Source organism: Salminus brasiliensis, chromosome 6 (assembly GCF_030463535.1).
Source record: "Salminus brasiliensis chromosome 6, fSalBra1.hap2, whole genome shotgun sequence".
Classification (NCBI taxonomy): domain Eukaryota; kingdom Metazoa; phylum Chordata; class Actinopteri; order Characiformes; family Bryconidae; genus Salminus; species Salminus brasiliensis.
The window spans coordinates 5115501-5139618 of record NC_132883.1 but is presented as its reverse complement, the minus strand read 5'-3'; the positions used below and the strand labels follow the sequence as shown (position 1 = coordinate 5139618).

The 24118-nt window shown below is 40.4% G+C and overlaps 1 protein-coding gene across 3 annotated transcripts; it reads right to left on the bottom strand.

Moving 5' to 3' along the window:
• Positions 1-1299: 1299 nt before the first annotated feature.
• hdac6 (histone deacetylase 6) lies at positions 1300-20228 on the bottom strand. Of its 3 annotated transcripts, none has more exons than XM_072681412.1 (28): positions 19910-20228; positions 18557-18686; positions 17268-17378; positions 16936-17021; positions 15241-15325; positions 15060-15100; positions 14860-14956; positions 14143-14240; positions 13783-13887; positions 13580-13648; positions 12789-12915; positions 12534-12599; positions 12322-12381; positions 12089-12178; positions 11769-11875; positions 11597-11664; positions 10227-10359; positions 9969-10097; positions 9690-9858; positions 8870-9072; positions 8303-8495; positions 7540-7689; positions 7126-7300; positions 6418-6827; positions 5793-5924; positions 3635-3781; positions 3053-3181; positions 1300-2206 (listed from the first exon to the last, which is right to left on the bottom strand). In XM_072681412.1, exons 2-28 carry the CDS (start codon positions 18641-18643, stop codon positions 2138-2140), a joined length of 3336 nt encoding a protein of 1111 aa, XP_072537513.1. In that variant the 5' UTR covers positions 18644-18686; positions 19910-20228; the 3' UTR covers positions 1300-2137. The 3 variants fall into 3 exon arrangements, with proteins under 3 accessions (XP_072537513.1, XP_072537514.1, XP_072537516.1); XM_072681413.1 differs by having other exon boundaries at positions 18557-18683; XM_072681415.1 differs by lacking the exons at positions 16936-17021; positions 17268-17378; positions 18557-18686; positions 19910-20228 and adding an exon at positions 15739-15798.
• Positions 20229-24118: the final 3890 nt, after the last annotated feature.

Genomic DNA, 24118 nt, shown 5'->3' with positions numbered 1-24118 from the left:
GGAAATTAACAAGATATTTGCTAATGCAGACCATGCCTTTATCTTATGGTTATTGGGTAGAAGACTGCTTTGTAATAGGAAGCCAGTCTCCCCTCTGATATGTGGAGCCAGGAATGATATGTGACAGGATTGAAAGGGAGGTGACGGGGTGGTGAAAGGTTGTGTAGGCGTGAACAAGGAAAGGGTGGGATTTATAGGGTGTTAGATTAGGGAGGAGGAGCTTCAAGCATGTTCCTCATCCCCTAATGTAGTTATAACACAACTCTACTTTTCAACTTTCAGCACCACTAAGTTGGTGCATGTATATTTTTGGTGTTTTGTGACTCAATTGTTATTATTCTTTACTTACAAGGTTATTAACTTACAAGGCTGATACATGTAAGAAGTAATGGTAATAGACACATTCTAGCCCTCTTATTAGCACTGTGCAAACTGAATGCCTAAATCATCACTACATAATCTACAGATTTGCTCATGTGGTCTAACATCAACAGCAGCCATCTAAAAGCCTGAATGTTGTCCAATGCTGTAGTCCATCTTTACAGTGTCAGAAACCATGTGAACAAGTCTATTAGAGATTATTCAATAACTATGAGGTTTCTGGTAAATGTGTGAGGACATGGATGCGAGGTGGAACTGAGTAAATGATTTTGGGTTGTATTATCTCTAAAACACAGCAGATGCACTTGGAGTGTATGCTGTGTGCATTGGCATTGTGGGTACACTGTATTTAAACATGCCTGATTGTGTGTACCAGGCAACAGTCTGCAGCTTTCTGATAACCAGTCTGAAACTGCTGTAAGCTACAATTGGAAATATTTAATCATTTCAAATTAGGCTAATTAGCAAAATTAACAGCTGTTTACAATAAACCAATCAAACAAGACCAATTTAAACAGCTCAACACAACTAAAGGTTAGATGAACTAGTGGGACTAGAGCTGATTGTTGCTTCATTGCACTGTGGGGCCAGGCAATCCAGCTAGCCAGGGGCAAATCCCACTGGTGGGACTGTACTTGCTAAAGGGTTATGTTGGTCTTGTTTGGTTTATTGCAAACAGCTAAAAGCTTGTATATTTTTTCTTAAAAAGACAAATTTGTAATGGGGGTTGAATAATTTAGATTGCAACTGCACCTACAATAATAATGTGTATTATTTTTGAACCATACAAACAAGCAAATCAGCACAACATGGCAAAACAAAGTTTCTTTCGAAAATATGATCATTAATTTTACACAAATTAATGATCAAAAAAAGAAAAGGACAGGAGCCGTCTTCATGTTCAAAGTGTATTGGGGTATTGTGTACCAAAGCTTACAAAATCATAAGTTACAATGATTTTTTTTTTTTTAATTTTTTAGCTAATAACAGATACAGAGGTTGTTTGAAGAGGAACCGAAAAAGGAATATATAAAAGATTAAAAGAACAGAAAAATGCACAAATTTAAACCGTCTGAACAACTGTTCAGTTTAGGAAATATTGCACTCTTTATTGCTTGTGACTTGGACAGTTTGTGTGGTCAGTTAATGTTGATTTGTTGATCCTACTACCTCTATGGGTTTTGGTGAACATGTAAACAACTAACTTCAGTTTCAAACATCATACATCATTTCATTTTGTGTGGAAAACTGCATGCACTGCATGTTTGGCTGGTGTTTGCTCTGATGTTCTTAGCACCATGCTAGTTTATTGGTCATTTTTACCAATTATCAGAAAGGTTAGAAAACTAATTCTGCGTAGTTTGGATGGAATAAATAAACCTAATAAACACGACAGGATTGATGAGGTGAAAAAATTCTCTAAAGCTTGTTTGGCAAATTACCTCAGTTTGGCAAAGAATGTCAAGCAGTGTGTGAGTCAGGAGAAGAGTGTGATGTCGAGCTCAGTCCCTCACAGAGTGAGATTAACAGTGAGAAAGAGCTTGGCTCACCTGCTGAGAGGAAGAAGATGGTTACGTTTGATTCGTTCGGGGAGGAAGACGAGTGTGAAAACGGTTTCTCACACACATGGTTCTGCATCACATTATACCACCTGTTACTTCCTTGTATGCATGTGAATATGCACGTACGCAAATACAAACACACACTCCACCACCACACATTGTGATCCTTGTCGTTTCAGTGCCTTTTTGCTGGTTTAGTTAATGGGGGGTATTTCCTCTCCGAACTTGGCCACATGAGCAGCATTCTTGACTTCGTACAGCACCTACACACATACACAGAGTAAATAATAAGTGATTATCAAAGATAAGTGGTTAGGAATATTCCTGATTGAAAATACAAATTGTCACTTTTATACAAAATCCTTACAGCTTCATAATTTCGCCATTTAATGTAAATCTGGCAGTTGTTCTTTTCAGAAATGTCATGATGAATAAACCAATAGACGCTCCAATAAATTCTTTTTACACCGACTTCCATCAAATTGAAAGTTGGGAAGGTTTCATCATCTCCTGTAAAGATGCAAATTTGGGGAGATTGCATTGACCTAACTATTCAGACCCTTTACTCCGAACTTTTGGGAGCAATTACAGCCTCTGGTCTTCTTGGGTATGATCCCACAAGTATGGCACACCTGGATTTGGGGATTTTCTGCCATTCTTCTCTGCAGATCCTCTCAAGCTCAGTTAGTTTGGATGGGGATCGTCAGTGGAAAGCCATATTTAAGCCTCTCCAGAGATGTTTGATTGGGTTTAAAGCCAGGGCTCTGGCTGGGCCACTCTGGCCACTCAAGGACATGCACAGAGTTGTCTTGTTGGAAGGAGAACTTCAGCTCAGTCTGAAGTTCTGAGAGCTCTGGACCAGATTCTTTGGCACAAAGCCTCAACATAATGTAAGTGAGTTTGTCTTTCAAACTTGTTTATTGGTTATATAGTATGTGTGTGTGTATATATATATATACACACACACATACACACACACACACACACACACACACACACACACACACACACATACATACACACACAGCAAATAAAACAAGTCACAGCAGCACAGCACAACCCAAGCAACAGCAGTATTTATGAGTCATATGACCTGCAGCTGCACTCACCTTGTTGTGGACGTAGGACTCACAGGGGTAGCACCAGACGGACAGGTCAGCAAAGCTGAGAACCATGGGGTGATCGGACACCTGGCCATGGGTCACCATGTGCTCATTTACAAAGCGCCCACACAGCACCTGCACACGTCGGACGAAATACATAAAAAAAAAACTGCAGTTAAAAGTGCTCATTCGATACTTTTCTGCTGTTCTGTCTTAATACCTGTACCAAATCTGTTATCTATTGCAGCTGGAACAGACCCAAAACAATAATCTTTCCTTGTGGATTAAAACTGATAATCTGTGGTCTGGGGGCACGTTCACAAAGCCAAGTAGATTAACTTCCTAGTGCAGACTGTGCTTTCCAACTCTTGCTATTGGAAAGCCTTGGCTGTGCACTTATCAGGCTATCCTGCTTTAAGAAACAACCACCTAGACTCATAAGGGTAATTCCACCAAGTCCACGGTTAAGATAAACACTGCAAGAAGGTCATACTATCATAATAAGGATGATATTATTCTGAGCTGCCTATTATGTCTTACTAACGACTGGGGGTTTATGAGCAGAAGGGTTGGAATTTGTTCTCATACCTTGTAGCAGCAGAGACAGATCCAGTTCTCTGCATCAGCTCCACACTCCTCACATGGGCGGAACACATCAACGCCCTCTGCTGGCACTGGTCGCACTGAGTCCAGGTGTGGGCACCATGCCAGTGGGTCCACTACGTACATTGTGTCCTAAAAAAACAAAGAGAACCCACTTGATGATATCCTAGATTTTACTAACAGTGCAGAGGTCTAGCAGTCTAGGTCTGTTCCAATAATCACATTATCAACTTATGTTTATGATCATAACCTCAATCATTTTTGCTAATCTCGATAATACCCATTGTGTTTACTAAGCAAGGAAAGCCCATTAATGTGAATAAGGCGGTGTGATGGGAAAACTTTGTAGTGTTTTACTTTATTGATGTTTTATTAATTTAGATTTTAAATATTATTTATATTGCAATCCCAGTGTCTGAATATTCATAATAATAAATACTTCACTGCTCTTTAAAACTTTATGCAGTTATCTGCCATTGTAAGCATTCCCAGAGAAGTGTAAAGTTACTTCTAATATTATTACTCAACCAGACCATGAATTATTTAACCTACAGCATTGTTCAGAAGTTTAAGGGTGTTTTCACACCTAGAGTTGGCTTGTTTTCCCCTTGGTTTGGTTTGTTTTCACACAGGGAAAAAAAACAAGCCAAAATGCATCAACCACAACAAACCACCAGAGAGCAATTTCTCTGCTTACTGGTCAGACCTGGTCTCTCTGGACTCTCTGCTGATTGGTCAGACATTTATTACCAGATCTGGGTGGGAGCAATAAATGTAAATACAGGAAGAAGGTCCTGTGTTCTGGACTAGAACATATTTCTGTGCAGTTTAACATGGAGCAACAGAAGAGATGATATTATTGTAGTAATTACAGTAGTATACCAGGTTTACACCTGGCTGTGGGAGCCGTTTAGCTCAGACTGGCACAGTACACCTGATAGTTGGGTCGGATCGAGGTCAGATCAACGTCTCACCACAAACAAACCGCTTTAGAGTCTGCTTGGGACGGGACAGAGACCACCTCTTCGCAAGGATCTTGGTGGCGTTGTTTTGGTCAGAATCCCAATTCACACCTGTCTAAACACATCACACCAAAGGTAAAAACAAACTAGAGTCTGACTAAAACAGTGCAGGCTTGAAAATGCCCTTAGAACCCCTCTTCTGTGACAATATGCAACCAAAATAAAACTGAACCATGATCTCTCCAACCAGAAGACACCAACTGATGAAACAAAGAGACTTACGTCCATCCTAAAGTTTCCAAATTATTCAGTAAACCTTTAGGCCAAAAGGTATAGGTATGGGCATACAGTCCTCTGCTACCTGTGAGATATCCCCATCCATATATACCATTCCCGAAGGCTTTCTGGAGCACATGTGGACGTCAGCTGGCAAGTGTTCCTCATTGGTCGATCAGGTCAGCAGAAAACCAGTAGGCAAAGCTGATTTGCCTATGAACAGCCAGCTTAACAAGTCCCTCAACAAATGCTCTCTGACAACATATAGACTGAAGTCCAAAAAAACAGCCCTGGAACCCCTGTGTCCCTCAACAATTGTTCTGGCCTTTGTAGCACAACACATACAGAGTGTGAAGGGGAAAAAACACACACTCCTCCCCCTCAACTGCACCCACTAACTATTGTTTTTCTGGGATTTACCTAGCATGCACGGTCAGCAGGATTCAGGTTGTTTATCAAGACAGGCTGTTTATCTGAGTTACCAGATATAAACTCATACATTACATATTTATATTATTATATTTATTATTTATATATTTTACTATAACAAAATTCATTCAACCTTCAGATATACTATGCCAAAGGTTACCAGTCTTAAACTTACAGTGAGCTAAAAGCCACAAACCCCCCACACACACACTGATGCTTATTAAATAATAATCATAATCAATTGTAGTAATAATCATGTTCTCATTCTTTTATATATATATTTTTTTTATTATTATTATTATTATTTATTTATTTATTTATTTTTTACACACACACACACACACACACACACACACACACACATACATTTAGGCTGACATGTCCGCTTCTTTTTCTTCTTCACTTTAAATCCAAACACCACACTGTATAATGGCAGAGAACATTGTACGATAAACACTGAGACTGAGATACTATACCCCGCCCATATCCACTGCGCCACAGACAAGCTCAAAGACAGACTTCTTGGTGTAGCCACAGGCTCCCTCGAGCACACCGCTGTCCTGGTCACCCATGGCAACAGCATCTGCTTCTGCTGCATCTGGAAATGACTGAAAGAAATAAAAATAAAAGTCATGCTTTCATCAACTCAGTCACTGCAGAACATATAAGAGGAGGCACATATAATATACTCCAGAAAAAGAAGACATGCCTCTTTTCTCCTTTTTATTTACTATCTAGGCTAGTCCTGCACTGATGGAACTGCCATATTTACAACATAATTCATAAACAATACATTAAAACTGAACCTAATATAAGTTAGTACAGTGTAAGTAAAACAGTGCACATTACAGACACATTTCCAAACCTAAATATTATATAGAGAATTATAATATTTTAACACTAACCTCTGCTGTGCCTTCGTGGTGCTTTAAGTGCAAGCTAGACTAAACATTCGGGTCAGTAAGTCAATTTTTTAAGCTTCTTATTTGGGGTACCAAAAATGGTACTGAATACTGACCATTTCAAACTGGCTGTAAGAAGGAAAAATCATAGTTCTGATGCAGGTTAATGTTTGAAGGGCTTGGTAGTTAATTAGTTTACCTGCTTCTCCTCTTTAATAGGCGTGGACTCAGTTTTTACCCCGGGTTCATCTCTGGCACTCTCTAAGACTTTCACAGGTGACTCTTCCAGTGTTGCTGTGACATCTCTCTGTGGGCTAGGCTTCACCTTGGGTCGGGCACCTCCAACAGGGATGGACGTCGGACTGGAATTGGCTGAGGTAGATGAGCTGAGGTCCAGTGAGTGCAGGCCCTGAGTGAGCTCGTCTAGGCCCGAGTCCTCCTGGGTGATAGGAGGTGATGCTGGTGAAGTTTTCACTGGGGAAATTTGCTGCTGCTGGCTGGAACTTCGTGCAGGTGTGACCTGACGTGGAGATTTTTTGCTTTTCCCTGTTGAGGTTCGCTTGTTTTTGGTTTGAGGAGAGGGCAGGGACAAACGCAGAAACTCTGGAACTGACAGTGAACCACAGAAAGAGAAAATAATGAGCATTAAAGACCAATTATGAGTTTCCCACTATTTGTAGCAGCTGTGTCAAGAAAATCTTGATCTGTAAACTGAAGGTTGTGCACTGCTCATCATGCTCAACTAACGTAGCAGTGTGCATTTTCAGAGGCTATTAGTAATATTCCTAAAGTATAATAAATTACCTGTGCCAGTAAGAGCACCTTGGATGCTAAAATAATATAACTATTATAAATGAACTATATGTTCAAACACTATTTGTGTGAGAGGAGCTAAAAACAGCCTTACTCTGTATTCTGAGAGATCTCCAGTAGGGTGCATGTGCTCTCAGGACATTGTTAATGGTGACTGCAGCATTACGGTGTGGAGGGGGCAAAGCGGGCAGCATTGGGGGTGCATCTCCAAGGAGCATGCTGGTGCACATGGCCATGGACTCAGAGATAGAGTTGAGGTTATAACCTCCCTATGCAGGACGTAAGTAAGAAAGAACAACTTCTAGGTTTTACATAATCAATAAGACAAGTAAAGGTGTAAAAAGTAACCCTGCCTAATTATATGTGAAATCTACACACTGAATTAACAGGACTGTCATTATACCTCACCTAAACTGTCCAGTTAATTAGAAAACAGCAGGTCTATATATTCTAAATTTGGTTATAAGGTCTGGAAACAAATCTGAATAGCTTTTTCAGTGGGACATACCTCCAGGATGACCAAAACTCTTCCTGCAGCTAGACTCAGCAACTGGTGAGTTAGGTGGGCATAGCCCTCTGGGGTGACCTGGTACCCCCCTAATGGATCACCCCGTGCTGCATCAAACCCAGCTGACACCAGCACCAGCTCTGGGGCAAACTGGCCAAATAGAATAACAGAAAAGTGAGATCAAAAATGAGTGCAATCAGAAATTACATATTCATATATGTAAAGAGGCACACACACACAAACACTACATGGACGAAAGTATTGGGACACCTGCTCAATGACTTTCTTCTGAAATCAAGGGTATTTATATATATAAAAAAAATAATAAAAAAAGAAGGTTGATCCTGCTTTTGTCGGAGTAACTGTCTTTACTGTCTACTCTCTACTGTGAGGATTTGATTGCATTTAGCAATAAGAACAAGTTAGGGCCAAGCTCTGAGGCAACACAACCTCATTCATCCCCAACTCATTCCAAAATGCTCCACAGCTCAATGCTGGGGGCTTTATACCCTTTTAGCCAACACCTGACATTAGGCAGCATGGTGCCAAGAGGTTTATGTTTAACTGCTCCAGAGAGTCCTATTCTATTGGCAGTATTCTCTAAAGGGACTAGACAAGCAGTGTGTGTGCATTCGCACATCTGTCAGACATGGGAGCAAATTAAAGTACCTGACTGCATTCATTAGAAGGGGTGTCCACAAACATTTGGACATATAGTATTTATATGTTGAATGTTGAGTTGAAGTGTGAGTTGTAGGCTTACCTCGCGTGCTATAGGCATCACCACATTGTGGAAGGCAGCCAGGTATTCTGGATCCCCCATCTTGCCTCCATTCCAGGGGATGTTGACATTATAGCCTGCACCCTTCCCTTGTCCCACATTGTCATAATTAGCATCCTCTGAGGAAGGAAAGAAGGTACCGTCCTCATAGCGATGAAGAGAGATGTACAGGACACTGTAGGACACAACAGTATTCTTATTCCAATATTCCTGATTTTACTAAATGATTACTTATCAGGCAGAATCAGGCGAGTGATGATTATAAAAATACATTATAGTGTGTTAATAAGCAGAAAACATTACATTTTATAGTACTGTCACTTTCTGAGATCTCTCTCTGAAATTATAATTAAGAAAATACTCTCATCTACAAGCATCCAATATATTTTTCCCCAAAGCAATCTGAGGTCAAAAGCCTTGCATAGCACAGCAGCATTAAGGCACACCATACTTACCCGCCAGACTACAATCAGGCTCTCTCAGATATTTCTAGTTGAGCAAAAGGATCAAGATCTATCAAGTGAAACTAGAAAAGAACTCCAGGCACACCTGTCATCCTCTTCAAAGATGTGCTGGATGCCATTTCCATGGTGCACATCCCAGTCAAGGATTAGGACCCTCAGGGCACTGTGGGTAATGCTCTGGGCATAGCGGGCAGTTAGGGCAGCCGTGTTGAAGAAGCAGAAGCCGCACGCTGTATCTTTCTCAGCGTGGTGACCAGGGGGACGCACAATAGCCACGCCGTTTCTCACCTACAACAAAGCAGAAAGTTCTGTGGAAAAAAACAAGTTCTGCCTCCCCACCAACACCCCTCTCTTTGTTCATTAGACTAATAAACAGCATGTCAGTCAGAGGGTCGTGTTTAAAACCAAGCTGTTATCTGTGTTCAGTAGTCAATTCATACACTTGATACTGTTACAGACAAAAGTCTGAAATCACTTCTCATATTTAAACATTTTGCTATAAAACAGTAACAGAAAATAAATACTATAAACTAGATATCAAAATGTATGTTAGATGTTTTATTCAGTATTGCAGTTTCTTTTATAAATAAGTTACTAAATAATTACATATTTACAAAAACTGTAATGTGTCTAATTATTTCCCCAACCTTTTATCAAAACTTTTAATATACACTATTTGCACAAAAGTATTGGGACACCTGCTAAATTCATTGTTTCTTTGGATATCAAAGGTATTAGAAAAGAGTTTATTTGGCTTTTGTTGGAGTAACTCTGTCTACTGCTCAGTATATATATGTATACACACACACACACACACACACACACACACACACACACACACACACACACATAAATACACACCGTTCTTGCCTGAGTGGCCACCTAGGCAGAAGCAAAAGACTAACCTGGCCAGTGAGGATGGCCTGGGCCGAGTTAAAGCAGGCTCCAGCTGCAAGCAATGCACACTTGTAGCTCTCGTTACTAATGTAGATGGAATTATAGTCATTTCCCAGCCTATTCAGGTCTCTGGGCTTCATCTGTTCTGTGCTCTTTATTGTGGCTATGTGCTCCAAGCTAGAAAAAGAGCAAGACCAAGAGAGCAAATGAGGGAAAGACGATTTAAGAACACAGGAAAAAACGAAAAGTCTTATTTCTCATTTAAGCACAATATCTAGGTGTGTTACCCATGACAGAGCGCAAGCTCCTCCTCTGTGGCTAAACGGGCTGGTATTCGTTGACAACGCTCCACAAGCCCCAACTCGTCATGACGAGAAAAGATCCGAAAGATTCTTTGTGGATGCTCCGGATGATGACTGGAAGAGTGTATATATACACAATAAGAGCTAGATTAATATGCTCAGGAAAAGAAAGGTATCTTTGGTAACAGACATTAATGTTTAAAGATGTGATGTGAACGAGTGTGCCTGTATGTGTGTTCATACCTGTCCCACATGTTGTGGTGCTCCATCATACACTGGTCATACACAAGACCAGTGCTGCGTAAGGAAGACTCTGGTTTCATTTCGGCACAAACAGCAGAGGGCAGGGGCTCAGCCTCAGAAAGAGGGCCGCCCTCTAGAGAACACATAAAATAGTTCATGGGAACAATAGCTCCACATATCCTTCTGCTGAGAGACGAAGAAATGAACTATACTAGAGAACACAGAATTATCAATTAATCAGGAGTGTATTTCCCATGACCAATCACAGTGAATAGGGCTGCAACAGTATGAGAGTTTCACTGTATGATAAGCTCAGAAAATATCAGTTTTACAGCATCACAGTCTGATATTTCACAATTCTTCCTCTTATTAATATTGTTTTACATAAAACCTTAAAGGAATGAAAACAGCTTTACTGTAGTTAAAACAATGTTATTCATGAAGGTAGTTGTAAAAATTATCCCTTTTGAAAATAAATATGAAATCTGAAGTGAAGCTCTTTTGAACAATTATGTTTCCAGCTAGCGTTTATTTTCATTATGGATTAATCTGCTGATAATTTTTTCCATTAATCGATTGATTGATTGAGTGGCTTTTAATAACATTGATTTTGAAAATAGTAAGGATTTGTTGGGATTCTCTGGTAGGTTGCAAATGTAAACAATTTTCATACCATGGTATACCCAACAACAGTATACCGGTGCAACCATATAAGCAAATAAACTAAGAAAGAACATCCAGAACGTAGTGAATGAGTTCAAAAAGCACAATTAGTCAAACTTAATAATTTAACTCAGTCAGATTTACAGTATGACTCAAAACCTACATTAATGCCACAAATATTTAATAAATGCTATGAAATGTGAAACAAAACTATAGAATTAGTATCCCTCATCTATTTAAAACACAATAATATTTAAATTAAGGGAAAAAATATGTTAAATGAATGGAATAAATATAATAGATATTAGTATTATGCATTTTGCACCCCTGGTCCAATTGATTTTATAAAAATAAATTTATTTTCAAAAAAATTGCGTTTAAAATGTTCCACATTATTATTACATATTTATATAAATTCTACAAGCAGCTAACAAAGTTTTTTTGAATCTCACCGCTGTATGTTGTGGGGTTAGAATCATGCCATTAGACATTTGACTTAAAAAAAACTGAATTTAAATGTTATCCTTTTCAATCTGTATCACAGAATCTGAAACTCAATTCTGAACTGAAACTGAATGTTAGGGTTCATATACAAAACAGAGAACATACAAAAGAGAAATTGAAGAATTGCATTACACATACCTACTGCAGACACCTTATATATAACCATCTGATGAAGTGTACACATTCATTTACTGGGCTCTTACCTAGTGTCTGCAAACTTGTCCAAAATGGATACAGTGCAGAAACAGTCTTAGAGATGGACTTCAGAGCACTGTCGCAGACAAAGACAAATATATTGCAAACAAACCCAACAGGGTGGTCAAGATATCATGTACTGCAGCTAGAAGACATAGGGAGGCATTGCAGGTATCTCACCTTTCACTTGGGGCTCCTGGAGAGGTGAGGTGAGGGCAGGGGTCACCTAGCAATGAACTCAAACTAGCACAGGCGCCCTCTGCCGTGGCCTGCAGGTTATAGCCACCCTGACAGGAAACATACACAACCAGTAGTATGAATGTAACCGCACACAAGACAAAGCATAAGACTTTAAGCGTTAAGATTTGGCTGCCATTGTTAAATGATGTGGAATACACACTATTATTCTTAGATTCAGTATTATCTATATTTGTTACCTAAATGTAACAAAGCTAAGACATTCCAGTCAATAGCCAAGTGCATGTCAACAACCCTCTTACCTCCAATGCAAGCACTATTTTGCCCTGGGCCAGCCCCATCAGCATGTGGGTCAGTACAGAGAAACACTGGGGACTTGCACACATTTCACCCTAAATGCACATAAAGGCAGACAACACTCTGTTACTCTTCAACACTGTGGTAAATTAACAACCAATTGTATAACTGGGATTCTATTATTGATTTATGTAGTGAAATTTAGTAAAAGGACAAATAAGTGTTAAGAATGACACACCTTGGGGTCACCAACCACAGAATCAAAGCCTGCGGCTACCAACACAAGCTGAGGCTGGAACTAAAAACAAACACACACACACACACACAAAAACTCAGGTAAAAATCAAAAAGAACTCTTTCATTATTCACCACAGTACAGCAATTAGAAAGCTCAACACAACAGCAAGGCTGTCAGACCTCAAAAAATTGTTTAAGTAGTGTAGTTGGTACCTCATAGGCTATGGGCAGGAGAAGTCTTTGGAACACTGCAACGTAGTCTCCATCCTGCATCCCTGTCTAAACAGCATCACACACAGCATGCATGAACTACAGTTACTATACAGGAGTCATAAATTCACCCACCATCTACTACACATCTTTTTATTTAACATTTGTTTTGTACTTTGGTCGCAACACACTGTGCAATGCTTAACAAAGTGTCTGAGCTAATGCTCAATGTACAGTTTAAACACTGAGAAGGTGAACCTTGTTCCAGGGCAGGTTAATATTGTAGCCTTCTCCCAGCCCAGAACCCACTGCACTGCTGTCTGATTCTTGCAAGTGTGGCCAGAATGAACCGTCCTCATAACGATGCACAGAGAAATAAAGAACACTGCAAAAGAGAGAGACAGAGCCTTAATTCAGAGCAATGAGATATGCAAATGTTATCAGAAATGTAGCAGTATTCTGATACACTACAATGTCCAAATGTTTGTGGACACCCCCCCTAATGAATGCATTCAGCTACTTTAAGTTGCACCCTTTGCTGGCATACATGCAAGCTTGTTAAGTCCCTGTAGAGAAGTACTGCCAATAGAATAGGACTGTCTGGAGCAGATAAACCTATGAACCTATTGGCACCATGCTGCCTACTGCCAGGTGTGGGCTAGAGGGATATAAAGCCTCCCAGCAATAAGCTGTGGAACAGTGGATGCAATCAAATCCACACACACACCTAGAGCTGTGGGCAGCCAGCTCCAGCGCCCAGGGAGCAGAGAGGGTAAAGGGCCTTGCTCAAGGGCCCAACAATGGCAGCTTGTCGATAGACCCGGTCATCAACAGCCCGGAGCTCAAACCGCTGAGCCACCACTGCCTCACTAATCTAATGTTAATTGATCTAATTAACAGTGTAACAGAATTCTTATAGTTACAGTAGTATTGGCTATGATTCTACTGTATTTTTGTACAGAGGCCTAATTTAATATTGTATCACCCAAAATTGAACTGCATCTGAACCAATTCAAGAACTCATTGTTAACAGAGCGGAAAGTACATACTTGGGATCGTCCTGGAAGATGTACTGTATTCCCTGACCATGATGCACATCCCAGTCCACAATCAGAACTCTGCAGCACAAAAAAACATGCGTCATAAACTGAACATAAAAAATCCAACAGAAGTTTATCACACCATATGAAATGCCTCCTGCCAGTATGTAGCGTTTGACAGGCTGACAAATAAAAAGGCTAAGCACTCTCACCTCTGGACGCCATGCTGTTTCTGAGCATAGCGTGCTGCCACTGCCAGGTTATTGAACATGCAGTATCCATTCATCAGGTCAGCCTGAGCGTGGTGTCCTGGGGGCCTGAACCATAAATCAAACACTGAACTGTATCATACTACATAGTACATGGGTTCTCTAAGCCAGTGCTGCAGGACCACATCTCAGTGTAGTTTAGTGTTTTACACAGCTGCTTCAGTACATTAACTAAGTGCCAATAATTCTTAAGCTGAATCAGGTGTGGTGCAGTAGGGGAAGTGTTCAGTTTAAGACTAACCCAGAACTAAGATGTAGAAACACTAACATATAACGAATGAACCTCCTATCAGGTAAAGTTACCTGGACACAGAGAAACCGTTCCGAAGCTCTGAAGTCATCACCTTGTCAACCAGTTGGAGGACAGAGCCAACAGCTAGACAGGCACAGCTGAAAGTGTCCTAAACAGGAAGTATTGTTACAAAAGATAAATATGAAAAACGAGACACACATTAAAACATATAAACTAACTTTAGCACACCAGCACCGCCTTCAAACTGAGGATGGAGAATATTACTTTTTTTCCATGACTGTGGAGAAATTACACCAATTTATGCTTATTGTTGACATTCGTTCACAGAGAGCCTATAAACACTAAGCTATGTGTAAGGTAACTGGACGAACTGCACAGTAACTGAAAAGCTGTAGAATCTGATTGGATGTCAGTAAAATATTTTATTAAAATACATCATTCAAATATTTTTCACTAATAGTTTAATTTTTCTTTCTTTTTTTGATGATATTTTTTAAATATAAAAACAATGATATAAAACTCCACCTTATAAAAATGCGATGCCCTTTTAAGTGCCCTCTAGCTTGTTTGCAATCCTCAAAAAGACAAAATCATATATTGATAAAATATATGTATATGTGTATATCATAAAATTCAAATGGTATGTTATAGTTTTGCCATATTGCCCACATGCACTTCACAAACATACAAATATGAACCACACATAACAAACCCACTAATAAAACACAATTTTCATAGATCGTAGATAATAAACCTGTAATTCTCACAAGATGAAGGTAGACAGAGTCATAGCCATCAGAGACGGCCTTCAGCTCCTCTTCTGTCATCTTCTGAGTGGACCTCATCCGATCAATGTACTCTTTCCTGTCAAAAACAGCAAAACAACTGTGACAAATACCACACAAACTACTCTCACCACCCCTCACATCATCCACTTCATGTTCCTCAAGAAGTATAAGAAACCTACGTGTGAACCAGAGAAAGCTCCTCCTCTGTTGCAGCTCTAGTCTGAAATATGAACATACACACAGCTGTGTGAACGCCTGATGAGAATGAGAGCTAAAACTGACACAGTCTTATTAACAACACTTGTCCAGGGTGTTTTACTCTGAAACACACAGACAATAATCAGGAGTTCTGTTTCTTACCTCCACCTGCACACAGCGAGACAGGAGCCCCTCCTTCTCCATTAACTTCACTATAGTAGTGACTCTCTCTGGACACTCTGGGTGGCTGGAAGGGAAATAAATAATAATAACACGCAAACTCTTTACAGAACCCATTTCAATATGGGCGTTTTCACACTAGTAGTTTTTTTTAACTGACCCTGAAAGCGCCTGTTCTGAGTTCAGCACGTTTGATCAAGTATTAAAGCTGTTTTTGAGCCCAGCAGCGGTCCAGAGACCCACACTCTGGTCCTCCTGAAATCGCTGCACCAAGGTTTGCTTCAAGCAGACTCTGGTGTACCTGCTGTTTGTTAGCTCTCCAATAGCTCGTTACTCCTAGTCCTCCTTTAATATTCCTTAATATTTGCTTTGGCTTATTTATCTTAGCCAGTTATTGTAATCTTTGTACCAACTACGACGTGTTACCGCACATTACATCGTCTAACTAACTGCCGTTTGCATTTCTGTCTTTTTGTTTACCTCGAGGATCATGGCGACCGTGGAGAAATGAGCTCTTTAGACGTTCAGCAAGGAGCTTGCCCAGCTTGACTGGCAGATCCAGCTGCTGTTGGAGATGCAGGCAGAGCTCCGTCAACAGAGGACGAGGCTGGAGGCTGCCTAGGACGCCTCCTACACAGCCCTCTGAACCCCAGTGCTACTGGCGCAGTGGATACCTGGGATCGTCGTCTCCACTCCACTGCACCAAAAAGGGCTTGGGAATGCCAGCGCGGCCGGGGAGAGCCAAGGTCCCCTCCACAGCCGGATTTCACTTCCGCTTCAACTTATCACCTGCATGGCTAAAAACCTTGCCCTTTGAGAACGGCTTCCTGTTTACAGGTGTTCTTACAGGGACTCCAGAAAGCGCTCTTCTTCAATGCTTGAGTTTGTATTCAAGGAAAATAACGAAAAGCGATAAACAGATGAACCTAGGCCCTACCGTTTTACAAAAATGCAGACCGAAAAGCCCAGTCTTACAGGAGGAGTTTCTTTCCTCCTGCCATTACTCTCTTAAATATCTGACCAGCAATATCATCTGCTAGTCCATAGCTACTCCTGTTTTTCTCCAGACAGCTATCACACCCTGCTTGACTTACACAACACTGTTTACTTAAATTTTATTCCCATTCATACACTACTGTTGTTTGCACTACCCCAATACACACTTCTCTATATTGCTTGCCCCTATAAAATCTGTATGTTTCTGTATATCATGCATTTTTGTCTGTATACAATCTCTGTATTTCACTGTCCTAGTATAGTCTACTTGTTTCTTGCATGCTGTGTATACTGTCTATTGTTTATAAACTTTATGTACATCCTCTGTATCTCTACAGCGCTAAAAAGAAACCAATGGCCAGAACCAAATTTATTTTGTGTGTCGACATACTCAACAACAAATCTGATTCTAATTGAGATTTTAATCTAACCACCTCACCTATCTCTACTGTTATAGACTAACTTTCACTAAGCTCTCTCTCAGTCCTCTTCGTCCCTTCTGGAGCATAAGGCCACACTTTCAGTAAGCACCAACAAGTAAACCATTAAAACAACTAAATCCTCTCCTATACAAACTCTCTCTCAACATCCATGTCCTCTGCAGCGCTCTATTTGTCACAAAATGCATTACTTGCTAATTGTTATTTACACTGAATAGGCCAGATGTATAACTACACTCACCCAGTGTCCCAGAGGCAGCGATGGCGAGAAAAAGCATCAGAGTAAACGAGGCCAGTTCCAGTTGCCTTGGGCGTGCAGCGCAAATCCTACAAGCACATAATTTCGAACCCATTTACACACTTTTCAAAAAGTATTTACTCTACTGAACTTGCATATCATGACCAGTACAGTGTGTGTTCTATTAAAGATTTGTGCACAGAGCAGAGAGTACAAAGATATGACTTAAACAACTTTAACAGAACTAAATCAATTAAAATGAATAAACAATAAAACTAGAAATAAAAATGATATACAATTTAAATACTGTACCAATGTAGCTCTGACACACGTACCAGGTTTTTAAGCTTGTTAGTCATTTCCTCTTCTGCTTTGCCTCTGTCCATTCTGCCCTTCCTCCTGGCCTCCTGGAGACTCTGCTTGTGGCTGGGTTTGCTGTTTTCTCTCTGAGACAGAGCCACAGGTTAATCACAAACTGCTCATAACACTTCAGCTACACTCTTATGATCTAACTACGGTTCCCATTTTGTTAGCCCAAAAGTTTTTTCTTCATATACTTTCCTGTGCTACTTTGTTACTTTGAACTGAAGTTGGAAAGCTCAGTCTGTGCAGCACGGAGTTAAAGGACTGCATTATATAAGTGGGAAAACTCCATGTGGGCACGGTCTACGCTGATCATTAACAATGATCATGTTTATGGTGACAGTTTATGAGTTCAGCAAACTATCAGGGAGGGTTTATAAACTAGCTTTCACTCAATGATACGTGGGGTTGGTGGTAGGGGTGGTAAAACATGATATTACTGGTTAATATGACTTTTTTAGGAACTGAATATGCGGAGGATTGCAGGTATGCACCACACCTGTGGAGCTGGAACAATGGGAAGGGGAGGAGGCAAACTCGTTTGGGTTTGGGTGGCTTGGTGATAGATGCATGTAGCCAGGCCCCTCTGTACTGAGGTAAGCAAGAAGTACAAGGGTGGTGGTGAGTGTGATGTTTGACATGAGGGTGAAAAGAGAGGGGAAGGTGTATACAGGGCTGCGAAGGAGGAGTTAGGGTGTGGTCCATCTCCCAAAATTAGGTTACATCATAATTCCACTTATTGAAATATTTTATTATTATTATTATTCATTGTTATTTTACCCATTTTCTGCCCAATGTGGATCGTCAATTACCCAACCCATACATATTCTTCTCCTATAATATGCAATGCTCCCAACACTGGGAGGGTGAAGAAGGACACACGCCTCCTCCAACACGTGCCCAGGCAGCCAGCGCCTCTTTTTCATCACCACACAACCAATGCTCTCAGGGGAATGCGTCTGATGCATGGGCCAGCATTGCACCGGATGGCTAACAGCATGACCGGGATTCGCACTAGCGATCCTCTGGCGGCTCCTTATTCTGCTGGACCACTCTCAAAATCTAGCACTGCAGTAGTTAAGGCCAAAACACAAATTTCTAACAGTAGAGACAATGGGATTAAGCCAGTGGACAGTATGTGAGATTTAATTTAGTCAATAGTCACCTATGCTGGAGTAACAGGTGAACCCACAGCACAACACTGTCAATTTGTCTTACAACAGGACTTTTCCTTGTTTTTAAAAAGCTGAACACTTCTTACTTTGGCAGAGTTCTGCTGGGGTTTTTGCAGAGAACGAGAAGAGCCTTTTTGGGCTCTTGGTGGAGTGGGATTTGATGCAGATTCCATGGCGAAGGCAATTCTCAACAGCAAAACCTTGCAGCAAATCCTGCTTTAGAACAGAATAACACACATATTTAACCCTTAACTGGGTCCAATTAGCCATTGTTCCCTTCTGAAGGGAAAAAAGAAAAAAAGAAATGTGACAAACTACATTTTTTTTTTTAGAACTACAGATTTATTAGAGTTTCAGGCGAAAAATGATCTCTGCATGGAGAGGAAATAATACTAGCCAGAATTAAATCTCCCTTTTTTATCTTTCATACAAAATCACTCAACTGAACCGTACCAACACTATACAGACAAAAGTATTTGGACATCCTGGTTCTGTTGAAGTAACTGCCTCTACCGTCTAGGGAAGAAGACTTTCTACTAGACTCTGGAGCGTAGCTGTGAGGATTTTGAGCATTAATGAGGTCAGAATGTTGGATGATCACCACCCTACCCCACCTCATCCCGTAAGTATTAGATGAAGCACCATCAATAATTTCAGAGAACACAGCTCTTCCACTGCTGGGGGCCTTAATACCCCTCTAGCCCTATAGTGTCCTATTCTACAGCCAGTACTTCTCTGACAAGCTGTGTGTGTTTATTTGCACATATTGCCTATTTTTGGGCGACTATTTCTGGGCGCCTATTTCTGGGCGACTTCTGAAAGGTGTGGTCAATAAGGTAAAATCACAGAATCCAGAAATCCAAGAAATCCAAAAATATATTATATAAATCATACAAATATATTTAATTAATAAGTAAATAAATACAAAGCTGTTGATCATTCTGATAATTCTCAATTTCTCAAGTATTAAAATGACACGGGCCATCTTTACGCTGTTATAGTGTGTAGCTATCATTTTTATTATTATTAAATATTAATATTATTAATAATAATAATACAATCATCATAATATCATTATTTTTCTGTGATGTGTTTGGGATGGGTTCAATTGCTACTAGCTACCCTGCAGGTGTGGGGACTGCTGTGCCCCCCATATTTTCCTTCAGTGGGTGAACACATGGCTAAGGTGGGGACAGGGGAGACCACCCCACTACAGACCACTGTGGGGCTGTAAATCCGCAGACAGGACAGGGGGGTCTCTGGTCCAGCAGTATCAACACACAGGCTTCACATCCAGCTTCGTTCAGGAGGCGAGATCCTAACTAGCTCCCTCCCTCCTTCCCTCCTTCAACTCACAGCAGTTCCTAAAGATCATAAATGTGACCTACGTGGGTTTCCCATCCCCCTAAACACCAATAAGTATCACAGGGATGACTTACTATGTTTTACCCCCGTCTTTCGTCTCAAACCGTCCCTCTTGTCTCTCTGCTTCATCAGCTGCTTTTCAAACCTGCTTGGCGCTACGGCGGCCCGGCCGTTAATGGAGCTAATGCTAATGCTAACCGAGCTAGCTACGTGTTCACGCCCATTTCTACACTAAACTGAAGCAGAAGAGAAGCAAATGATGGCGGCAATCGAGAGAAAGGGCACAGAACTGACACACAGAACCGGAGCTGGGAGAACTGCTTATGAAATGAAGCCCAGAAACGAGCTGAAGCGCCGCCGCTGCCCAACGAAGCTAACCGCGCCGAACCACATATCCCTCATCTCCAGCGGCGCGAGAGGATGACGTCTGCCTGTGACTGTTTAACGGAGCCACACGGGGTCGCTGTTACCCCAACGAACTGTAATGTAGGGCCCACTGCATGATCATTATGGACTAATTATTATGATAAAAACTAATTATTAATATTATTCTCTTAACACTTTAAGACTTAATTACGAATTAATTGCAAGACAATTCTAATAATGTAAAGCTGAGTGTTTTTTTGACCTTCTGTTCAATACAAATAATAATAATAATAATAATAATATCACGTTGCAAATGTGACTTTTAATTTGTATCATATTTAATAAATTCGGATTTATTCAATTAATTTATTACATTATAAAATGTCTCTTTTACATTACTTTTTTTAACAATCTAAAAACATATAGAACATAAAATTGATACATCCATTATACTCTTTATAATCTTTACTCAAGTCATTTCAAACTTAAAACTTGTATGTAAATAATTATCCAGGGAACAGAGAACATGTATCTAATCATTTTTTATTGTTTACGTAATTCTTATATTTATATATTATTGAATAATTCAATATTCAACATATATTATTATTTAAATCTAATAAATATCAAATTAGACACACTTCACTGCAAGGCTGGAATATCTTTTAAGTGTTGATTGACTTGCTTTGACTGACAGATGTAACCAGTTAAAAAGAATAATAATGATACTAGCAAATACAAGAACCTTCTCACCGAGTCAGTCTCTCACACCCAGATTAAGCCTAAAATAAGTGATTCACTATTTGCACTGCAGTTTAGTCCAGGATTGTGTATTATTTATTACAGGGTTTCATCCATTACAATCCTGGAGTGCCTGTGTTCAGCACACTTCTGCAGTTTCTCTGCACATACACACCCACACATGTAAGTGTGTTTTAGCAGGGAAATCAACAAACTGTGCTAAACATCGGCCCTTCAGCACCAGAACTGAAAAACACTGATTTTTATATATAAATCTCTATTATGTTTGGTAAATCTGATACAATAATAATTATGTAATAAAAATGAAAAAGTGTGTTGATTTTCTCATTTTCATAGATTTAGAAACATGTCTCTCTCTTGTGTAAAAATGTTTGGCCATTTCCTTTGCTCCTTGACCACCTGACCTTTCTGTCACACTAAGCAGAAATACTTTTAGGTTTTAGCAGCGTATTTCCATCACCAGTTTAATAATTCAGGGTTTATGTTGTGGGAAATGGAGCAGCGCCTTATCATTCGTTAAGGCCTGTGTGTGTAGCCTGACACCTACTTATCTCTTGGAACTGCTACATCCATATGCCCCATCTTGCAAATGAAGGTCCTCCGATTCGGGTCTTTTAACTGTCTGCAGGTTCAGGATGTCCGGTATGGGTCGTAGATGTTGTTGCCCCGTCCTATGGAAATCATACCTTCATCTGTTCCCTCTTGTAGCTCTTTTTCTGCCTAAAAGTAAAACTTTAAACTTATATTGTCTCAGAATATTGCCATTCCCTCTTAACCACTACCTTTTTTATTGGTTGTAAAGTGACCTTGGGTATATTAACAGTGCTGTATTATCCCATCTTGTCATTATTATTATTATTATTATTATTATTATTATAGTAAAGGATCCCGTCCTTTTACTAATTAAATCAAGTGTGTTAGTGTAGGACAACACAGCATGTTGCATGTACAGGTTGGTCTACAGGCCTTAATTAAACATCAAAAAGTGTTCAACTTCTCACGGTCACCTTGGCGACCCCAATCACTTATGATAATGATTGGATGTGTAAATTGATTTTAGCTGGTCCAGTCTAAATCTGTTCCAACAAATTCTTCCTTATTATTGAGAGTCCTACAGGCCAAAATGTGCTGTGAGGTCAGAAGGTCAAGGACCAAATGCAAGTGCCAATCCGCTACGTAGAGGATTACAGCTCTTTCCCAGCTTGTGTGGCTGGGTATATGCATGTTTGTGTGTGTGTGTGTGTGTGATCTAAAAGCCTTTTGAATAAAGTGAGTGAATGACTGAGTGAGTGAGTGTGTGTATGTGTGTGTGTCTATATGACAGGCGAAGGTGACGGGGCAAGCAAGCTCTAACGGTCGTGCTCATGTGTTGGCTGGTCCTGGCCTGTGGTTGCTAATCTCCACGTGTCATTCTGCTCCATTTCCCGCTCGTTTGGCCACCCAGATAAACCCGGTTCACCCTGAACGGAGGAAGCAAGCAACAGAAACCAGAGAGAGATGTGACTTCACTTGGCACCTTGAAAAAACGAGCCATCAGGGGCCCATGCCATCACTGCAGCATCTCTCCTTCCCTTCTACATTTTTTTTTCAGAGACTCCGGAAAACCAAAAAGCTGCCTGCGTTGCACAATGGGGTTCCAGCAGAGGCCCGAGGAGCTGAGCTGTGTGGTCAACACTGAAAGACAGAAACAGATGGAGGGGGGGGCAGAAAGGGAGAAATGAGGAAAAAGAGACTGCTTGGGTTGGTGTCATAGTGTTTGGCAGGAGGCTGCAGAGGCTGTCACCTCACCATCCAGGCGGCCATTGCACCATTTGGACTATGGAACCCCAGGTATTATGCACACCTGGGTGAGCTGCCCGGAGGAACGGACAGAGTGAATCTCCACTGAGGAGGAGCTGACATGTTGAAACAAACCTGAAATGGACTGTAATGTCATATGTGATCTATCTTCTGCCTCTTTTCAGCCTGTTTTCTTCTGAATATACAAAAGAATTATGATTTTTTAAAATTTGGGGCAACATTTCCAGATGTGGGCCTTCTCTGTCATGTTCAGAGCACAACACCAAGACACACCTACATGTTATGGACTTGATTGGCACAAGGGCGCCATATCCTTTATTTTCCTTTTCTATGACATATATTTTTATGCACATTAATCCAAATCTTAATTTATTGCATTTGATCATTTTCCAAACTATCTTTATCAATTTGAGTTAATCATTTGAACTCTAAGTTTATTATTCATTTCCTAACAACGGGTAACCCCTGGGTTTAGCGTATCTTGTGGTGTCCCTCTGGGTTCTATTGTAGGGCCTATGAAACTGGTGTTAAATATGACAGCAATATAGGCTAGCTATATTTAAAAACTGAAGTGTGTGTTTCCACACAGGGTCTAAGGGGTAAACAAGCTGTTACGCTTCCTTTAATACTGGTGTATGTGATATTCTGATTGTCCATGCTGTGCTGTGGCTCATTCAAAGGCTCTCCTTGGGCGGGGCTAAACTGCTGTAGGCTGAATAGGCGAATGCCTATGCCTATGTATCAATTATTTTTTTAAACAATTGCCATGTTTGAAATGCTGGGTTATTGATTTAAGGGTTGTGGGTTTAACACCTGGGTTCATTATGCTTATACTTGAGTAAGGCCCATAACCTTTTCTGCTGCTGGGCGGCTGTAGCATGGCTGACCTCTCATTTTAAACTGTAGAATGAGAATAAATGAGAATTAGAATAAAGGCATCTTGTTGTTTACATACTGTATCAAATGCTTTCATATAAATTAGGGATTTTCTTCAGTGATATGGCCATTTACAGTCATCTCTTGAAAAGAATGGTGTTATTATAAATGATGGATGCAATCCCAGCCATGAATATTCATTAATACGCTCCTAAAGGCCATTTTCTTTATGGTTGAAGTGTTTTTAGGTTTGGATTGGAAGTGGTGGCTCTGTAGTTCGAGCACTTAGGGCTTATTGATTACAGGGTTGTGGGTTCGATAACAGGGTTTGCTAAGCTGCCTCTGTTGGGCCTTTAAGCCTCTCTGCTCTAGGGGTGGTATTTCATCTCTGACCCCAGCTTTCTGTATAAGTACAATGGCACTAAAGCCAACTTGTTGTTTACTATATCAAACTCATTCCATGTGACAGCGAGGGACGT

Bases quoted from the DNA above. Each gene is read 5' to 3' on its own strand.
- hdac6 (XM_072681412.1), bottom strand. From the start codon at position 18,643: ATGGAATCTGCATCAAATCCCACTCCACCAAGAGCCCAAAAAGGCTCT. The intron at 14,957-15,059 runs GTAGGTTTCTTA...TGTTTTTGACAG, and splicing joins GAGCTTTCTCTGGTTCACAC to GAAAGAGTACATTGATCGGA. The intron at 3,182-3,634 runs GTATGAGAACAA...CGACGTGTGCAG, and splicing joins TCTGTCTCTGCTGCTACAAG to GTGCTGTGTGGGCGCTTTGT.